The sequence below is a fragment of the Dermacentor variabilis genome, chromosome 8 (assembly GCF_050947875.1).
Source record: "Dermacentor variabilis isolate Ectoservices chromosome 8, ASM5094787v1, whole genome shotgun sequence".
In the NCBI taxonomy this organism is placed as follows: domain Eukaryota; kingdom Metazoa; phylum Arthropoda; class Arachnida; order Ixodida; family Ixodidae; genus Dermacentor; species Dermacentor variabilis.
Window position 1 is genome coordinate 134,652,011 of NC_134575.1, and position 21,994 is coordinate 134,674,004.

Sequence of the window (21,994 nt, forward strand, 5' to 3'; positions counted from 1 at the left end):
TAGCGCCAGCTTCGCCACCTATAAACTGCACGATGGCCGCGCCCAGATCTCCAGTCTGGAATATTGTCTTCTGGTGCAGAGTTTCACGAGGCTTCAACACCACTATGATACCCTCAAGCCTGTAGCCGGCTTTGAGGTCAGCGACGCAGCTGGGGCGCCGCCCTTTATCCCCGTCTTGCACTGGGTAGCTTTCCATCGTAAAGTCACGAGTTGCAAAATGCCTTTATCTTCGATATTTGAGGGTATATTTTCAGTGGAAGCTGCCTGTTGCACATCAACTTGAGTCAGGCCATTGCGGTAGCGGTCGGCATTGTACGTAGTCTTCAGGGAAGGCCCCACACCACCGGAGTCGAAGCGAACCATAACGACGGTTAGGTACCCGTGGCGTGGTGAAAAGACGAATTGGGCAAAAAGTGGTCAAGTTTCGGTCCACCTACGTCATATCTGTATCAACAGGTTCCTTTTGACATCAGGAAGAAGTTCGCACCACTTTCAGAGCGGTGACATTAATATTTTCCCGGTTGTTGGAAAAAATTGCCGGAGTCGACGTGCAGCATGTCTAATCCCACCGCCCTTAGCAGCGTTCACCCCTGTTTGGTACGCCAGCAGCAGCGAACGAATTGACCTTCATACTGCGTCTGGCTTCAACGTGAGCTAATCGTCGAAAGCACAGCGCTTACGCAGCTACAGCAGTCGGCGCACTTTGTACACATCGCAGATTAATTTGAAGATGCACCCCGCGTGACCGCGCATTTTGTCGACATGGCAAGTTCCTTTCAATATACGGGCGCCCACGCCGCGTAAGCGGCAGCCGCCGGCAGTTGCACGATACGTACTGGTTTGATCTTGATTGAGCTTGAAAGTCAGATTTATGGAAGCAGGCGTTTTCTGGGCTTCAACCTGTAGTAGTACAGCTAACGCTCTAAAAAAGGACGGTACCCTAGCCACAAACAGCTTCACTGTAATGTATATACAGCATAGCTTCCGAGGCAGTGTTCACGCGCACCTTCCCATATTGCTCAAGAATGCACAGAACGAACAGCTCCGCAATGCAATGCAGCTTTGAACGCAACCAATTTTATGTAGGTTGAAAGTGACAAGCTGGCTTTCTGGGCCATTTGTACGGGGTATGCCCTCTTCACTTGGAGGTGCAGATGCGACCGTGCACGTGCTTCCGAGGTGGCGCAACGTAGGCGCAGCGTCAGGCCATCTCTTCCGGCGCCGTCTCGAACGTCACTGCTCTCCGCGTTGCGGCTTCCTCGTCCTCACTGCCAGCGATTCCTAACCCACATATGTCCACCCAAGCGTCCGTCCGTCCTTCCGTCCATAAATCACGCAAGACAATCCCTTTCAAAATAGGGTCCTCAGAAGCAAGCAAATTGATTTTAGTGCTACCTCTCACTTGCGCGCGTAATGAACGCTCCGCATCGCTGATCACCTTCAGGATAAAGTCTATGCATTTTGCATGACTGTGGACTAACGCGCGAGAATACAGCCCAAATAGAGCTATCAGGACTCGTCGCACTCGGTCCCCATCGCAGATCCATTTCAAGACAGGCTCCGCGCATTCAACTTCAACGCGAACTATGCGCTGTTTCGAACGTTAGGTGCAACGCTGTAGGTGCTAGAGATACTCTTTTGCAGTGGCTGCGTTCGCTCTTGTAAATATATGTTTTGTGCCAAAGTCGTGCGAAAGTGTTCTTTGTGTTGGCTCAGTATTGAATGAATAGCGTTCTAGCCCTTAGGAACAAACAAAGTGTACTATAAAGCTGTTAGTGCTTTGTCCTGTATCAAATTGCTATTCGTTGTTTTTCTTTCCGGGTTCTTTCTCATTTATTTATCGGCAGCCCATGGCGAGAGCCCCGCGTTCATGCTCGCTCGAGCAAACGCCGTTGACGCGCAACAAATTAGGGACGGAACGCGCGGAGTGATAGTCTGACCGAACTTCTTCCACAGCTTCCTCGGCGTTGCACCTTATGTCTCAAACGGAGCATAAGCATCGAGAACACAGCGCACCTGAAGTCATCAGCACCGGCCGCACTCGGTCCCCATCACCAATCGCTTTCAAAATATGGTCTGCGCGGCCACGCCACGCGCAGCCGCCACCGGAGTATGGTTGATCATGGTTTACAATGGTTCCACGGGGATGGATAACCCGCTAGAGAGCGATACCGGCTCATAATAATCGGGACGTCATCAGCCCACCCGGCGTCGCCATCTGCAGTAGTTTGCTTGCGTCATATCTTCACCTTTCACCGCGTCCGCAGCAGTTTGTGTTGCCGCAGCACGGTTGCTCATACTGATCCGATCAAGTTTCATAACATTGAGGGTACCAGTCTGCGTGGAGATGACCAAGCGCCACAATGATTACGAATACTTAGGCAACTCAGAGAATTCTTTATGGAGTAATTAGTTCTGATTACCGATGCGCGGTTAGAGCTCAGGCGAGAACTCTCGCGCGCAAGGAGCACGCGGATAACAGAACCTTGTAAGGGCAGCATGGCGTCGCGGCGTTGGCCTCTTCCCTCACGCAACACTTGGCGCGCTGTTGCCGCAACTAATGTGCCTTTCCTGACTGCCTGCTTTGTAAAGGCGCGCTCGTGACGTGGCGTCGAAGCCAATGGGAATTTCGGGGCTGTTTCTCGTTTGTCCAGACGACAGACGCCGGCTTTGTTGCTGAATTGATAATTTCACGCTTTTGCATCAAAAGTCCACGCCATGGAGCGGCGCTCGCGGCCCTCAATGCGTGGCGGCGCACATGATTGCTGTTGGACGGGCGGGAAATTCTGAGCACGCATTCGAACTAAAATAAGTTGTTTCAGCACGCTCATGTCTTCCACAGAATCAGTGCTTCAGAAATCAAAAGCGCACGTGTGGCTACGGCTAGGGTAGCTACGGTAACAATCTCAAATGCGCATCACATGTGAAAGGGCTGTGTCACTTTAGGTAACTTAACTCGGCTTCACTAAAATACATTTTTGACTTGTCATTCAGCAGTGGTGTTGGACAAGAAACCATAAGACACTTAGCTATTATTGCATAAATAACACTTCGAAAAATATTATTGGTAGTAATATCTGCGTGATAACCAAAATATTTTGACAGTACGAGCAAACCTAATGTCTGGATCACACCAACGCCCGCGTATAATCGTTATCGAGCTCCTATATCACTGTTTTCAACTTGCTTCCAATGATCGACTACATTGTCACTGCATAACTAAAAACTTTGTAAAAAATGTTCTGCGGTGTTTTCTGCGTTACAACTCTATGATGCAACATCCTTGCCGGTAATCGGGTACACGGGTACAGTAAACGGGTGCCACAAAAATTGGTTATCAATTCCTTTTACAGGAATAAAAATTTGATCAATTAAGCAAGATATATATATATACATGAGCACAATAGCGAGGTCAACGACATATGTTAACAGTTTGACAACTGTCAAGCTTTAGAGCTTGACAGCGTGTACCTACCTATTTTTGTCCCTGGTTACCTCCTCGTTTTTACTACGAGCAGAAACTATGATGAATGCGAAGGTGTCGGGCGTGTTCGTCAGTCGTTGGTTAAAAGAAGGTGGCGACTTCCGTAAAACAATATCTGGGCAGGTGCGCTTTCAGACCAGATATCTTGCAGCCTCAAGGCAGGCTTACAGCCGTTTCGCTGTGGCTGCTTTGCGCAACCGCAAAGATAGTACTCCTACAAAACGGTGGCAAAGAACGACCGTTTTCTGTTGTGCCCCAACTCAAGCGCCACGCGTATATTGTCGATGGAGGCTCAATTCTTGCAGGCACTGTCCACGTGAACGGCTACGTGCTTCCCACTTCGTGAAACAAAATGTGCAGATTATTTGGTGAGAGCTTAAGCTAAGTAAAAACTGCTTTGCGCAGCGCTTCGTTAAGTGGGCATGGCTCACAAGTCCTTGTTCTCAAGAAACGCAGTGTGGACAACTCGTGTTTTCTATTCAGACAGGAGCTGCCCTCGCAGCTGCCGGATATTTTACCTTATTCATAGCTTCTCAGTCATATTTATGGATAAGTACTGGTAGAGGGGCTGATTTTCAAGGTCCAAAGGGGGTCTATCAACGTAGCACGTACTCGAAGCTCAAATATGCAGGTCTAAGAAAATAACTGGTTGATCGATTTGTACGTGGGGTTAAGTGTCGCGTCTGATCAATGGGGCCTAGTACATCGCGTAGTTAAGTGCTCCAACGTAAATCGACTGTCTGTTGTCCTTCACAGTGTGCCAAAGGCAGGGTTCAGGAGAGCTATATCAGATCACGGTCAAGCGGGCACAAACAAGGACAAAGTGAGAAGTAGAGAATGCAAAAGCGCTTATTTTCAATTGATCGTGTATATACAAAATTGCGTCATATGAGCATTTTACTTCAAGGCTTCACAAGACCGAAATGCCTACATCAGGTGGCCATGCGCACAAACTTACTTTCTTTGGACGACAGAAAAACAGGTGCGCTGACACAGGACGCACCCGGTTTTCTAATGCAATCTGCTTCAATTATCTCCCTAACATCCCGGTTCTTATTTTTGGCTGCTATCTTACACATGATGAACGAGGGTTAACACGGCCTCTTGTTCTTTATTTCACAGTCATGGCAATGTACAGAAAGATTCCCATCACGGTGATTCCCCACTTTCCTCCTGTGTTCTAGGAGTCTTTCATACAGAAACCTTCCAGTCTGACCGATATAGCTGAAACCACACGTTAAGGGAACTCCATGTACCATGCCAGACCACACATGTTCCAAAACGATCTCAATGTTAAACAATGCACGGCTGTTTCTTTTTCTGAAAAGGATTAGTCATCTTGCAGTTTCCCTACCTCCTCAAGGGCTGAAAGAACTACTCTGACATTGCTACGATTTCCTATCTATTTAAGGCGGTGGGATGTATTGTGCATGTATGGAATTGCTGCCGTGCGTAATAAACTTGTTTCTGAATTAAAGATGTTTTCAAAATGAAATGCATCTTTCAAATGAAAGCATATTTCAAAATGAAACATACTTTCAAGAAGATGGTGCGACTTCCATGTGCCATGGAGGTCGCATCACAGCGCTGACCGCTTAGGAGCTCCGTCGTCTGGAGAGGGTACTCCGCGCCTCGGCCGATGTGGTGCGATGAGATGGTGCAGTTGTGAAGGAAGATATGCAGGGTTCGTAAAAGCTACAAATATTTCACAGTGCCCGGCCAATACTATAATGCTGCCTGTAGGAGGAGTGCTAGTTCATGCATTTCTCAGGAGCTGCTATTTCGATTATTCCCACTGATTTGTGCTCTCATCTGCGCAAGGTTACTGCACCTTGCAGCATACATATCCTACGTGGTGCAAATGATGTTGCAATTAGGCCAGCGGCGCGGTTTGCCGTTCGAGTATGCATTGGCGGTGTACGCCATTATATTCAGTTTGCAGTGCTGACTTTTTTTCCTCGCTTGTTTATTCTAGAATGAGAATTTCTCTCTTCCGGGTCTCCTTTCATCTAGTGCCGACAGCGCCTCGTTCATTCAACAGGCACGGACAATTCCAACGGCGTGCACCCATCGCGCCTACGTATCAGAACTGCGGATGACTGTGTGGTGCCACCAGGCTACGAGCAACTTCTTGCAGTCCACTATAACTTCCCCAGTGGTGACGCTCTTGTTGTACCATCAGCACGTTGCCTAAAGAAAAAGCTTGCACTATCAGCCCGCTTTGTTCTTTTAGCCAAGAACACGGCCACGTTGGCTGAACTGAACACAACCAGTGAACCCATGTTGCTTCCAAAAGTCGTTGTTCTAACATGTGTCATCGATGCTCAACGTGTTTCTGTGCTTGTTTTAAATACTGAAGTTGGGAACCACCTGCAGCTACAGATGCGATTCCTGCTCCCGTTCTCCCTGGTGATATCAATGCCGATTTGATGCCACAGCAGACGCAGAAGTTAACAGCGTTGTTCTACAAGCATACAGCCTCCTTCGACGTGCATCCTCCGCTTCTGGGACAAACCTCATAGAAATACAAACAGATGGAACTTCCATCGTGCATCGTCGACCATAGCGGGTCTCTTCCACCGAACGTCAGATCATCGACATCCACTTTGCCGACTTTCTGAACGATGCATCATCCGTCCCTCCTCCAGCTCTTCGTCGTCACCTGTCGTTTTCGTGGGTACAAATACTGGTCTGGGCGCTTTTGTGTGTACTACCGTCTGTTAAACAAACTGTCCCGAAGAGATGTATATGCATTGCCCCGAATCGATAATCTGTTAGATTCATTACAACACGCGGAATATTTCTCTTGCCTTGATTTATGCTCCGGTTACTGGCGGATCCCCATGAACGAAGTCGACAAGGAAAACACCGCCTTCGTCACACCTGATGGACTTTATGAATTTAACGTAATGCTTTTCCTGCCTGTATAACGCCCCCACAATATTTGAGTGACTGATTCACGCAGTACTACGGAGTCTAAAGGGGAAAGTTGCCTATGGTACGTAGATGACATGTTCATATTTCTACGGAACGGTATTTGCGATGACAAAGAGGCGAGCAGAGTGAAGACGACGACGACGATAAGAAGCTAGCGCGGGCTGTTGCCTCTTGGCCAAGTGCGGCCTAATTCCTTGTAAATATACTTGTATACAGTTTTTCGTCTGAATCTTCCTACGTAACATATCTGGTGAAGGTAGACCTTCCCTGTACCTCCTCATAGAGCTTCGCAGCGGATGGTACGTCGAGTCTTCCTTCATGGCTCCCGGCGACGACAACTGGACCCCGCCGGCTCCGACACCTGCTGCCACTTCGACGACCTACATCACTCTCCCCGCTCCCCGTGATCCTGGCGTATTCTCGAGAAAAGATGGGGAAGCCGTAGAGGACTGGATCAGCCTGTACGAACACGTCAGCCACAATAACCGTAGGTCCCTACTATCATGCTCACTAATGTAGTCTTTTACCTCGGTGGCACACCTCGAGTTTGGTTTCGGACACACGAAGATGAGCTCACCAATTGGGACTCGCTTAAGGAAAAGCTCGGAGACTTGTTCGGCAACCCCTACGCTCACCAGCTTGCCGCGTAGAAGGGGATTTCCGGCCGCGCGCAGACGTCAACAGAGCCCTACGTCACGTACATTCAGTACGCCTTGGCTCTGTGCTGCAAAGTTGGCGCACACGTGACTGAGTCAGACAAGGTATCCCACATCCTCAAAGTCATTGCCGGTGACGCCTTCAACTTGCTCGTTTTCAACAACGTGGCGACGGTGTATGCAGTTACAAAAGAGTGCTGCCGCCTGGAAATCGCTAAAAGCCGACGCATTGACCAGCAGTTTGCCCGTCTGCCCAACACCCCAGCGACTTGTTCCAGTGCGGATGCTCCTCGTCCCAACAACACTGGCGATGTTACCAGAATCGTCCGATGTGAGATCGAGGCCGCCTATCCGGCTGCCTTCGACCCCAGCCCCTCCAACGCACCTGTGGTCATGGTTTCCCTGATCCAGAAAGTTGTCCGCCAGGAGTTCGCAAACATCGGTCTTCACACCATCTGCTCGGCCCATCGCTCTGGTACCCACCCGGCTTCTTTGATTCCGCCCCGTCCCGCATCTTCTTACCCACCACGTTTCCGCACCACATCTGAATGGCGCACAGCTTACGACAATCCCATTTGTTTTCACTGCCATCGAATCCGGCATATTTCTCGGCACTGTCGCAGTCGCTGGAGTTCCCCGACCTGGTCTACTTATACTACCTACTCTCGCCCCCTAGGTAGCCCTTCTCGTCCCTATGCCACCCGCTCCGACAATGCCGCCACTGATTCTCCTGCGCCGAACCGCCCCTATTTTCCTTCGCCTTCGCCCCAACGATGACTACCTCGCTCCCCTCAGCTCTGTCACTCCTATTTGCCGACTCCCTTCGGACGTCGCTCACAGCCGGAAAACTAGACGATGCGGCGCCTCGAGGTGACGCTACATTGTTCCCTACACCACCAAAGCCTCTACTGACGTTGCCCACTCATCTGAACCTTCTTGACGTGCAAGCCGACGGTGTTTCTGTATCTGCTCTTATAGACACTGGGGCGCATTTGTCGGTAATGAGCGCTCACCTTCGTAACCGGCTGAGAAATATAATCACGCCCGCCACGACGCATGTTGTCCAAGTCGCCGATGGCGGAACAGCCCCCCCCGTAATTGGTATGTGTGCAGCCCGGGTCTCTTTCACCGATCGTTCCACTCTCGTGCTATTCACAGTCATCGCCCAATGTTCCCACGACATCATCCTCGGCTTAGACTTCCTCTCCGCACATTCTGTTCTCATCGATTGTTCCGCCAGTACTCTCCACCTTGACTTGCCTCTTCTGGATCCCGCTGAACCACACCCAAGTCGCCTCAGTTCCGTCGACTTCGTTCGCTTGCCACCTTCGGCACTGAATTACGTTGACTTCGTGTCCTCCCCACTAGTCCCCAACGGTCACTACATCGTGGCTCTTATGCAAGACGTTCTCCTAACACATGGGATCACAGTACCTCATACAGCTTTATCTATTACGGTGAATTGCGTCTACCTGCCAGTGGTCAATTTTGGCTTGACATAAGTGCTGCCACGCGGGATGTCTCTGACCCAGCTTTGCTCTTTCGAGGATCACTCAGTAGCATCTATTGCAGTAGACGACAATTCAGCCGATCCTCCTCTGCCATCGCAGTCGGCAACTTGTACCATCGCCGACTTACAGAAAATGATTGCGCCGGACATGCCGTCCGAGCACGCTCGTGAGCTCTACCGCGTTCCGTTTTCCTACCACGATATTTTTTACTTTAACGATCGTCCTTTGGCCCAAACTACAGCTGTTCAACATCGCAATAATACCGGCGATGTCCCTGCTATTCATCACCGTCCGTATCGAGTGTCAGCGGCTGAGCGTCAAGTTATTCACGCCGAAGTTCGCAAAATGCTTGCTAAGACCATTATTGAACCGTCATGTAGTCCATGGGCGTCACCTGTTCTACTAGTAAAAAAGAAGGATGGCTCATGGCGATTTTGCGTGGATTATCGGCACCTTAACAGGGTTACCAAAAAGGACGTGCATCCCCTACCTCGGATTTATGACGCCCTTGACTGCCTCCACGGTGCTTGCTATTTGCCCTCTATTGACCTTCGCTCCGGCTACTGGGAGATTGCCGTGGACTATCTCGACCGCGAGAAGACTGCCTGTGTAACATCCGACGGTCTTTATCAATTCAAGGTGATGCCATTCGGTCTATGTAACGCTCCTGCCACTTTTTAACGCTGGAGGGACTCGCTTCTTCACGGTTTCAAATGGTCCACGTGCCTGTGCTACTTGGACGACGTTATAGTATTCTCCCTAACGTTCGCTACGCACCTCGAGCGCCTCGAAGCAGTCCTGGACGTTTTTCGTCGAGCCGGTCTGCAACTCATCGCATCGAATTGCCGCTATGGCCATCGCGAGATTACCGCCCTTGCACATCTCGTTGACGCGAACGGAGTGCAACCGGACCCAGGCAAGATCCATGCTGTTACGCACTTCCCCCTTCCAAAGTGTGTGAAGGATATGCGCCGCTTCATCGGCCTTTATTCGTACTTCCGCCGTTTCATGAAAAATTTCGCCGCCATATCATGACCACTAACCGAGCTTTTGAACAAAGGCGCCCCTTCCCTGTGGGGCGATAACGAGGTCTCTGCGTTCTCGCTTCTAATCGACCTTCTCACAACGCCTCCCACTCTGGCCCATTTCGATCCTTCTGCGCCTACCGAAGTCCATACTGATGCCAGCGGTCACGGAATTGGCTCAGTACTGGCACAACGCCAGCATGGCCACGACCGTGTCATCACTTACGCCAGCAGGTTCCTCTCCCCAGCGGAACGCAACTATTCCATCATTGAGCGTCAGTGTGGGGCCCTAGTTTGGGCGGTTGCGAAGTTCCGCCCATACTTATATGGCCGACCCTTTCCCGTTGTCACAGAGCATCACGCGCTCTGCTGGTTATGGTCACTGAAATATCCTACAAGAAGACTTGGTCGCTGGGCCTTGCGCCTGCAAGAATATTCGTACTCTGTTACCTACAAATGTGCCCGACTAAACAAGGACGCTAACTGCCTGTCTTGCTATTCGGTAGACGAGCCTGACGACGCCGACAGTAGTACCGCGAATGACATTTGCTGTGTGTCTGCCTTCGCTAACATCGCCGATAAGCAGTACCGAGACCTATCGCTGCGAGTGCTCATCGAGCGTCTGCACTCTACACATACCGGCGGATCCGTTCGGCGATATGTCCTCCAGGGCGGCAATCTGTACCGAAGGAACTTCCTGAAGGTGTCCTCCCTGACGGCGCTGGTCTTCTTCTTGTCGTGCCAAAACATCTACGACAGACTCTGCTCTTTGAGATGCATGATGCACCCACTGCAGGAGCCCTTCGGGTAACCCGCACGTACGACTGCTTCCGCCGCCGCTTCTATTGGCCTGGTCTCACTCGCTCGGTCCGACGCTATGTTGCTGCCTGTGATCCCTGCCAGTGTCGGAAAACACCTCAGGTGCTACCTGCCGGTCATCTCCAGCCGATCACCGTCCCTGTGGAAGCATTGTTTTGTGTTTGATTAGACCTCCTCGGTCCCTTTCCCACGTCACCCTCTGGGAACAAATGGGTAGGCGTCGCAACTGATTACGCCACCCGATAAGCTATCAAGCGGGCTCTCTCTACCAGATGCGCCACTGACGTCGCGGACTTTCTCTTGCGTGACATTGTCTTGCTTCATGGCACCCCGCGACAGTTGCTTACTGACCGTGGTGGTAACTTGTTCTCGAAAGTTATCGCCGACATTGTGCGTTCCTGCTCCATTTAACACAAGCTGACTACCTCATACCATCCTCAAACCAATGGCCTGACAGAACGGTTAAACTGTTCTCTTACCGATATGCTGTCCAAGTACGCTTCCAATGACCACCACGACTGTGACATTGCCCTTCCTTACGTCACATTTGCATATAATTTTTCCCAACATGACACCACCGGATTTTCTCGCATTTTTCTACTGTACGGTCACGAAGCGACCTTCCCCTTGACACGGCACTTCCACCTGCTGCGACCTCAACAAGCGAGTATGCGCGCGAAGCCATCGCCCTCGCCGACCATGCACGCCAGCTTGCCCGTACTCGACTGACGGCCTCGCAAACCACTCAGCGGCGTCAGTAAAACGCCGCCAGGAACCCAACGGCGTCCTTCGGAATTAAACACATATGGCCAGAGGACCGGATTTTCGAAGTTCTTCAACTGCCGACGGAGCCGAACGAAAGGTGGATGGGAGGTTCCGCGCAGACGACCAATTATGGAGTAGCAGCAGAAGTCACTACAGTGGCAAAGTGCGAACGGATGAGTATGGTTGGATGTGAGTTGGTCGAGAGCTGTAAGCGAAAGAACTGCAGAAGACACGACCTGAGATTGGCTCATGTAAAATGGTAAGCAAGCAACATTTGAAGAAGGTGGTAGGGGACAGCGAGAGAGAGCGTTGGAAACCTTGTGCTTTTTTTTTTCAGGAAGACTTATTTACTGAGCGTTTTCGGCTGGTTAACCAGCCTTCGTCAGAACACAGTAATAATATATATATATATATATATATATATATGTGTGTCTGTGTGTGTGTGTGTGTGTGTGTGTGTGTGTGTGTGTGTGTGTGGCCAGAAGATGGGTCGTTGGATCAAGTGATGCAAGTGCTTGAATGATAAGACGCGCGTAACGAAAAAATGCTCCGTTTGTTCCGGAGTACCAACGAAACATCGAAAAAGTCAAATGTTTTCGGCCGAATAAAGAAGCAGATAAACTGTGGCAAAAGTCTTAACTGATAAAGCTTAGCTTCGAGCACACAGTAATTAAATTCTACTTATAGCTAGAGTTCCTGCTTCATGCTATACTGTTGAAATCCGCGTACATTGTTTAGCTTGTTCTATGCAGCCAAACATTTACAAGTTCTTTATTCCCTCGAAATATTACTCTAAGAAAACTGGGATCCGCATTTATTATTGTTTTTTTTGCATCCAGCTTCTTTTTCATTAAAGCTGGTTTACTAATTGCAGGTGATGAAACAAATAATGCAATTCGAAATTGCATGTACATTGAACACACGGAATGAAGAAGATATTCAGTAGTAGTATAGCACAGGAAGAGTGCAATACGGTGATTTGACTATGCACAAGTTCATAGTGAAAAAAATGTGATCGCAACACTGAAATAATGCGCATACTCCAGCAAAAGAAAGCGTCGGGCGGTGATGTTTCAGGACAACATTCATTTGGGCTAGATGGTGCATACTTGAATGAGGAAGGAACACCGCCAACTAAGACGATCACGAGAACGACACAGGAGAAGCGCCATGTCCTGGTCGTTCTGGCGCTTGTCCTATGTCGTTCTCATGATCGCCTTAGTTGGCGCAGTTCCTCCCTAATTAAAAAATATGCGTGATGTAATTACGTGTGAATTATACCAGAATTAGAAGGTCCAACACAAATAAAATCACCATTAATTCGACCCAACAATTTGTGGTGGAACTCACCTCACGATGACCAACGACGGTAATGCGCTTATCGTTGAATCAATATTGTGAAGTAACGTAATGCTACCGACGAAACCAAGTGTGCATGAGCCACATAATGCAACGGGATTCTTCTTTCGAGCTTCCCTAGAAACAGTTAGGGCCATGTAGTATCGCCGCCGCGAAGCCTGCGTATGGTCTCCGAATACATAGCATACCTGGGCGTGCGAATGCGGAAGGCTGTATGCTGGCTTGCCGCTCAACCAGGGGCACGTACTCAGTGACCCAAGTTGGCAGGAGGTCCATTGAAGAACGGCACGTACACAGTACTTTTAAGACACTTCTCGAGAAAATGTTGGTGTCGAAGGCGTCTATTCACAAACGGCATATGGAAATAAATTTGTGCTTCTTGCGCGTCTCCTTGCTGTCCTTGAAGAACCAATGTGACCTGGCTTGGATTCCTCTCAACACCGGTGAAATTCAAGCGACATTTTTTCGTCATAGTAGAGCGGCACATTCCCAGCGGTACATACCTACTGGTCTAGTAGGCATCAAAGTGGTTCGTTCAACAGCGGCACATACCAACTGGCACATACCCATTCACCCAAGTTTGAATCAAAGAGTTTCATTGAAGAGTGGCAGCACATACTGAGTTGCACATGCCTAGTGCTCCAAGTAGGTGTCAATGAATTTCCTCTGACCGCGGTTCATTCCTAGTACCGCATCCACGGTGACCCATGTCGGCGTGCAAGAGGTATGTTGAATACCTCCACAATTCTACGCATTGTGAAGTACTCAGTGACCCCAGTTATTCCGATTGTTCGTTCCGAATCCTGTTCCCTCAGCACCGATGGTAGCCCAATAAGCTAAGCCAGTGACCCCCGTAGGTGCGCAAATAACTCGATACGTAGATACAAACACACATACAAGCATAACTCCAATAAAATGAATAAAATACCCTAAGAATTCTAGTGCATTGAAATATTTAATAAATTGCGAGGGTAAACTTCCGCCAACTGGTAAGCCCTTGTCACCTTTCATTCTTCAGTACCTCCTCGTCCATTGTACCTATGTTACACTTTTGTGCACGTACAACCAACTGCTATAAAATTTGATGTTCCTAAGGCAATCCTTTAGATCATCGGTAACCATTCCACACGCACAGTGGGCTAAGGGGGGCATCGTGTTTCTTTAGCATACGCCTGAGTGAAACTGGTGCTGTTGCATCTCGTTCACAACGAGATGTGGCTGCTGCGCTGGGTAATCGCCTGCCGTAGCAGCAGAGCCACTGCGGCAGGATATTTTTAATATTATGTGGGTACAGAACTACAACAAATCACACGCAAAAATCACTAGATAAATACGACCCTACGCATACCGTCAACAAATTCACCCTGTTCATCCACTGGAGTGGCGGAAGAGCCGAGAATGCCAGGACCTGGAGTCAGTGGCTCCCCTATAATTGGGTATTGCACACCCCATGCCACCCCCCTTTTCCCGCTCAAAGTTTTCGTTAAAGCTCAAAACAAAACGGACGCTAATAAGACAAAAGAAATTGGGGGACGCTTAAGCTTCGCCTTCAAGAGTTGAACGCGACAGCGTTCCCGTCGAGCCGCCAAGGGGTGTAAGACAATGGGCTACGGCGCAGCGACTACGCGCCCCGCATCGGACGCGGTGAGCGTCGAGCAACGCAGCGTTCGGCGCGACAACGAAATGTGCGCCTGAGCAAGCGACGCACGCCTGAGCCTTAGAAGCAGCTCGTTTCTAAGGCAACACCGCGTTCACTAGAGGCGCTTTTGTACCGCTTCGAAGCATCGAACTCGTGGCTCAGTGGTAACGTCTCCGTCTCACACTCAGGAGACCCTGGTTCGATTCCCACCCAGCCCATCTTGGAAGTTGCTTTTTATTTATGAAGTGCCTGCCATGATTTATCGCTCACGGCCAACGCGGCGGACGCCGACACCGACGCCGACGACACCGGCTTTTCTACGACACGAGCTCCTTAACGCTATCGCGTTAAAATTGCACATAAACTACCAGCGATAATCTTCGATGTAAGCGAATAGCCCGACTGACTGAATGAGCGGACGAACATGTGAACGGGAGAGAGAGGGTGAGACCACATGCTTACCTTGTCGAATCGGAGCACCGACCACCGATCAACCACAAAGACGGCTTAAAATGAGAAAGAAACCTATTCGCTTCAAAACGTTGTGCAGAAACGATTGACGCTCATCGTCAATATGAGTGAATAGTCCGGAGGAAAGTATGAACAAATGAGCCAACGAGAGCAAAAGAGCAAGCGGACAAACGAGCGAACGACAGAGAGAGTGAGCGAAGGAACATTTACTTTGCCGAGGCCGACCACCGACCATAAACCAACATGAAAACGCCTAAAATAGCCAAGGAAAGCTAACCGGTTTAAAGGTAAAGAACTCCTTGGAATGGTGCGTTAAAGTGCGACCATGACTTTTAGGGCATCTTTGCCTAATGGCAGCGCACATAGGCTGGAAGCCGTCTGGTATCTTGAACTTTGCTTTTACTCACACCTGTCAGTTAACGCCGCATTTTGTGGGCAAAATTGGTGTTCTTTGTCTGGCAGTATTTTCATTCAAATGAAGCATTCTAAAGCATAGGTACAATGAGGCTGTATTCTAGTGATCGGCCTTCAAATTTTCTAAGTGAAACCAACAATGTTGCTGTTGGTTTCATTTCAGTGAGGCCTTAATATTACAATCAACCAAACGGTACTGAAAAAATTATGTGGATTTACGCGCCAAAACGACGATCTGGCCATAAGGCACGCCATAGTGGGGGACCCTAGAGATTTGAACCATCTGGGGTTCTTTAACATGCACCTACGTGTAAGCACGCGGGTTTCTTTGCATTTTGCGCCCATCGAAATGCAGCCGCTGCGGCTGAGATCCGATCCCGCTACCTTGTGCTTAACAGCCCAAAACCATTGCCATTAAGAAACCGCGGCGGGTTTGAAAGGAACTGATTACGAATGCATCTACCTAGAACATATATATTCGCCATTAGATAATCATTTCACTATCTTCAGAAGAACATGCATAAAAGTAATTCTAATCACGTTATATAATACAAATATCAACAAAGAAGATATGTTAACGTGCATTTTGTACCAGCTATGGCATTTCTTATGCCTTCATTAGAAGCATATTTGAAATGATTACTTACTATTTCCATGCCAAAACAAAGCCAACAGGCATATCACATAAGTAGGACGACACTGAGCTTTCATTTCTTCTTGGTTGGGACCCCTAGGTGCGATCCTGGGAAATAACACAGGTGCTAATATTTATTTGCAATTATGAAGTGAAGCACTCCTGGAGCGCTTGGTAGAGAAATGAAAATATGATAATGAGGGCATATGTTATTTTTCAGCAGAATATAGCATACCTTCATACTTTTTCTGGCAGGAGCGCAACAACTAATAAGGAGTAATTTAGGAAATGCGTTTTGTTTCCAAGTACGCGGGCAGCCATACCACATCTGCCACTGACGAATGATTATTGCGCGCATTTTACAATGTGCGAATAAGCACAGCCATAAAAATCGACAGTACTTCAGGCTTCCCTTGAAGCATTGGCGTCGTGCTGTTAAACGTGACAACACTACATACACCTATCGTCTATACTAAAAACATGCCAGCGAATGTATCTACAAGTGATCACAGATCAAATGGTTCGAACCTGCTTTTTACGTAGTTAATGCTCAACATAACCTATTCTAACCCAGTGCCCTGCATTCTTTAATGAGTTATATAAAGCCACCTGCATCAACGTTACATCTGTGGTTCATCAGTAGCTGCCTTTCTCGGATGCCGTACTCAGCATACCATCATCGGTTTATTTCTATACATAGTTATAAAACGTTGATGAAGATCACCTGGGCCCATATGAACTGCCGGTTCTGGGCCCATGCAAATTATTATAAAACAGCATTGCAGCTGAGGCTGAGAGAATGTGACTTGTAAGTACAGATTCTGTTAACATCGTTGTTAACAATGTAAACGCAATAGTAATAAAATGGTTACATCACAGGAGTAAAACCAACATTACTAAAGATCAGATAATATTACGCTATTAAAACATCATACCCAGGAATAACGGACATTTCGTTCAGTTTCCTTTTTTTGCCACTATGTGGCGTATCAACCTTAAAGAATTCGAAAATCGCACCATGACGTATGCCATGACGCAGAACTAAAAGTAAACAAGAAAAGAAGCACACCCGGAGACTTTTGCTTCTCCTCGTCACATTAAAATGAGGGCTCATAGGTATCAGCGTTATCTCGAAGACAGCCAGCTACTTGCGATAGTGAAAATGAACCGAATATTTTGCTAGACACCTGGTCACAGGGGTGAATCTGCACATCGCTGCCATTGGCTGTTTTCAAGCAGACGCTCTTTCGACGCTAGCCCCAAGGTCCCCTTCAGTTACGGCCCTAATAGCAGGGCGATGAAGGAGCAAAATGGCGGCGCACACGATTGTTTACGTTGTCATTGCAACAGGAACAGTAGCCACGCGGCGCTTCCTCTCCCAAACGTCTTTCTTTTTGTTTTTATTATGCCAACCCGCTCCGCTCCCTTTCCCCCATGCCACGTACGCCGCTTACTTTGTGTTTTTACCCGTACGTTATCGCACGCGAGCTAGGGCGCCCCACGTGCCAGCTCGCAAGAAATTCGCGCGCAACGTCGCGCATTAGCACTGCTTGGGACCTGGTGCGTGGTGCGCCGTGGGCTACGCGTTGGCACGCACGCAGTCTTGCCCATACTTATATTATACCTGCATGTGCCCGGACAAAAAAAAAATCCCACTTCCAACACCACAGATCTTTGGTCTCGCTTTATTGACTTCGTTCCAAAAACAAAGATTTTTTTATACCGTGGTGTGATACACGCTCAAAAAATGAGCAAAAGTGAAAGGTGCATGACATATACAAGAGTACTAAACACAAAAGTTCACAGACAGTGAAAGAACAAAATAAGCGCTAAAGAACGCGAAGGCTGTTTCATGTACACACACATATAAAAAACAAGATTTTTATATTACGCCCTCAAGACCTAAATGTAGACGAGCTTCTGTTATATACACTAAGATATTGCAGAAAATTGGGCGACGTGTATGACATAGTCATGACAACTATAGAAAGGGAAAACTCACTCGTAATATCAAAAACAATGACACGCAAAATGCCTAAACAATAGAAAAAGATGCCAACATTGTTTGATTGACTGTCACAGCAAGAAAAGAGCTTACTTATAAACATCCACGAAAGTATGTGAAATAGGTGACATGTTCATTACTATGGAACAAACTGAAAAAGACGTGGCAGAACAAAAATAACATTTTACTAGAAACTGAAATACACATCACATTATTGTGCACTTGGCCACAACTTGAGTAACGGAGGCAAGGGGGAACAGAAGGTAGTCGGTTTTTGCAGCACGTATAAAATATTCGCAGAAAAGCCTATTCGTCAATCAAAGACTAGGTAAAATAAGCCAACAACACGACTTTTCTTTCGCCCCGAATGCAATGCTTAGCAGTAAAATTACGTCACTTAAGGCACTAAGTCGTACCTACTGGGTACTCCTTTGTATAATAAACACGAACTGCAAAAATCTGCATGTAGGACACTTGCATGTATTCCAGAAGAAAACGAAGCGTATCATGCCTGCACATGAAGGTTGTTCGCGCGGTTTTCCCATCGGCGATTACTGAGATTATGCACAAACGTGAACAATAATTTTCAGCTGTTAGTACATTTGTAGAACGTGACACATAGAAAAAGCCCTGAGGACGGAATGGAAAGCTGGGCAAGTCACTGAAGTTGCAGAATGAAAAACACAAGTATAGACCAGATGACAATGAGGAGGAACATCTATTTGTCAGCTTTCTCTACGGGGAAGAGGCAGGTGTAGCACAATCAAGGCGCAACGACGTCCGGAGCCTCATGGAGCATGCACATGGACAGCGCTGTGTTCGTGTACACGCACATTCTGATGTCCTTGGGTCTGAGCGTTCACCTGTTGTCTTTAGGCACCCGGAACAACCTTGCAGGGCTTGTTCTTGAGGTATTTGTGCACCACTGCACGATGCACAAGCGGTACGATTCGTGAAACGGGTGAAGCATCGCGGAGCACAAGCACACAGCTACAGAGGACCACGAAACTGACGAAACTACCCACGCCGGTCAACGCACAGCAGCGCACGTTTCCTGATAACTGCAGGTAACGAAACATGAAACGTCATGCAGCGGGCTAAGCTAGCGCTGGGCCGGCGGTGCTGCACGGCGCGCGCGCGGACAGTCGAAGGTGACGGAGTTGCGAGGGAGCAACGAGAGAGGGCGAGGGGAGAGGAGTTCGGAAGGGAAGGGCTCGACCAACACCACCTAGATAGCACAAGGCCTTTTCACTCCGATCCATGACGTCATGTTACCTGGCCCGACTGCCATATAATCTAATGGAGACGCTCCCGACCAGGCAACAGTGATTTCGACGTCACCGCTTTCATCACGCCAGCCTTGTAAATGGAAATTTGGGGCCAGGTAGCGTCATGTCATGGATCGGAGTAAACAGGCCTTGTGCTATCTAGGTGGTGTTGGCTCGACCAACTCAATCGTCATGCGTGCGCGCGGCGATGTACGAGGCCATGCAAGGGAAACAGATTTTTGGGATGCGCCCTCCGCATAGATGGCGCCAATTACCTCTGCCACCTAAAATCCCTCAATAATTTCAAAGTATCGACAGGCTTTGATCCAGCCGACGACGCCAGTGATAGGCTGAACGGTGGCATGTGACCTTGCTCCGCCGCTTTGCCGCCATGAAAGTTCCTGCGCGCCGGGCGAAGTGCGCGCGTTTTGCCTGTTGTGCTATTGACATTGCTGCGATAATTTCATTGCTGGAGGGCCGAAATGCATTGTTGCTGTGCATTGGGTGCCGAAACGGGGCTAAGGATGGCCAGAAGTTATTTCGCATCCCGCGCGGCAACCAGAACCTAACCAGAAGAAAGGTAAGGTTGCACAGAATTTAACGGAAGGACTTTAAACCGTCGCTAACTGCACGACTATGCGAGGCAAGTAACGTAGAGCGATACGAAGGTGCGATAGAAAGTATACACGTGCGTGTGTCGAGCTGTGATAGTATTTCACTCGCGTGCATGAATGTGGATGGCCGAAGTTTGTGGTGAATATTTATTTTAGTTCGTTATGAGCCCGCTGAAAACCTCAGTATTACCTAGGATGCGAAGGAGCGAAATGCCTTCTTGCTGTGCAGGTGGGTGGCGAAATCAGACGGACGACGGCAAGAAGTTATTTTGCATCCCGCGCGGCAAAGAAAACCTAACCAGAAGAAAAGTATGGTTGCACCGAATTTAACGGAATGACTTTAAACCGTCGCTAATTGCTGCACGACTGTGCTAGGAAAGTAACGTAGAGTGATACGAAGGTGGGAGAGAAACTATACACGTGTGTGTGCAGAGCTGCGATAGTATTTCATTCACGCGCATGGAGGTTGACAGCCGAAGTTTGTGGAGATTATTGATTTTAGTGCATTATGAGCCTGTTGACTTAGCAACTGCAGCATGGCCTAGCATGCAAGTAAATAGTGTGGCCGAAGTGCATTAACTCGCTGACAAATATCCGCACTGCGTTACGTGCGCAATTTCAGCAAATTTCAGCAGCGAATTCTACTTTTATAGTTTCCTGTGTTTGTGCGCGCGTTATTAACTGCGCTTCACAATATGTCCAAAAAGTCATCCAACTCTGCATATCCTAATCGTATTTGGTGCGTTACATCTGTGAATAAATATATTCCTAAGTGCCTGCATTACTCTGCTTTTGAAAGCAAATTCTGCTAGCCACTGCTATCGGCCATCAAATAATAAAGTGCAATACAATATATCAAAGTAGATTACATACAGCTGCGAGCTCGTTCCGTCCAAGTTTCCCTTACACTCGAAGGTGTTTCAATAATCGCCGAAGCCATTTTACTGATGAAAAACACACAACTGCAAATTAACATAAGAGAAACGCCAGAACCGATACACGGATTCCCAGCAAAACACAGTGCAGTAATAGCTAGGCCAATCCGCGTGCGTTTAGTATAAGGGACCTCTAATTCCTACGGGGCTTTAGCGGTTCACGGAGGTGAAAAGGCATAAACACAACAATGCGCGTCATGATTCAAGTTTACGTGGCGACGTCTCACGGTTCACGAGAACAGTCAACCGCATTAACACACGCGCACTCACTACGCTCTATGTTGGTGTGCCGCGAGATTAGATCGCTCTGGCAGCCCGAACACGATCGAGGAGACTCGCTGACACGATACCACCGCTTCAGAATGTCACGACAGTTGCACTGCCTCGTAGCATGGAACCGCAAGACACAACAGTCGTCGTGTACTCGCTACACGACAGACACGCTCAGCGTCAAGAAGTCTGTTGGCGCACTCGTTTCCACACACACACACATACACAAGGTGTTTAGTTACCGTGAGGGTCGCACGTTTCAGCGACGTTATGTCGAAAGTTTTTCGGTCCAAGCGATTGTCAGCCTTCTTTTTTACACGAATTCTGCGTTCAAAGTAACCGCTACGTGTACGCAGCACACTTACAAGCAAAATAATTAACAGAGCAAACGGGATTAAGCGCAACCAATCACCAAGGCTCGCGCGGTGATTGAGCGCAAACGAACAAAATGTAAACATGCGGAATCGAGGCGAGCAAGCCCTCATTCCTCTCTCTTGAGCGTTTTTCTTTCAGCGCTCATTTGAAAGTAAAGGACTACATTTAGCAGTTCGGGCCTTTCTTTCGTTTTTCACCACAGTCAGGCACCAGTAGGTTTTATTTCCGCGCGTGTGCAGATATTTTTTCACCTCCCGAATGCCGCGGCGCCGCAGTTTAGCGTGGGCGCCGTCTGCTAGAGGAACTTCCTAGGTGGCGCGCGCGGCAGATGTCGCTACCTTGAAAATCATAGAGGGATTTTACTGCCATCGAAACCGGGGAGTTTCCCACCGCGGACCTGGCCAGATAGCTGTCCTCATCTCAGAGAGATGTATGGCACAGATGGCTGATGCCGCGAAGTTTCCGTGGAATGCTTTTCTTGAGCGGTTCTTGTTATTTCAGCAACAGAGTGGCCACGTGCATACGCCAGGCTTGGGTTTTATCGTTTTCTTATAAAACCATCAATTGTTTAAGAGGAAGATATAACCCGGGCCTACCTCGGACGCCGCCTACTCAAGTGCATGCAAAACGCAGGAAGGCTTTATTAGAAAACCGCCGAACCTATTTGAAATAAATGTGTTGCATTTAGTAGAGAAATTTAAATTACAGTGACTTCAGTGAAGGAAATTTTGATTCACACCACAAAGTTTTCTTCAATAATTGCAGAAAATTGGTCAAATTCAAATGCATAGACGCACAAAGCTCACAAACCTG

The 21,994-nt window shown here is 48.4% G+C and overlaps 1 protein-coding gene across 2 annotated transcripts in view; it reads right to left on the reverse strand.

Annotated features, from left to right (window-relative positions):
• Positions 1 to 21,994, reverse strand: part of LOC142591291 (uncharacterized) — a 250,753-nt gene that overhangs the window by 213,950 nt on the left and 14,809 nt on the right. For both annotated transcript variants that reach the window (XM_075703620.1, XM_075703621.1), the window contains one exon: positions 15,728 to 15,822. In XM_075703620.1, coding sequence (XP_075559735.1) covers positions 15,728 to 15,791 — 64 coding nt within the window. In that variant the 5' untranslated portion in view covers positions 15,792 to 15,822. Of the gene's footprint in view, positions 1 to 15,727; positions 15,823 to 21,994 lie in introns of those variants that run through there.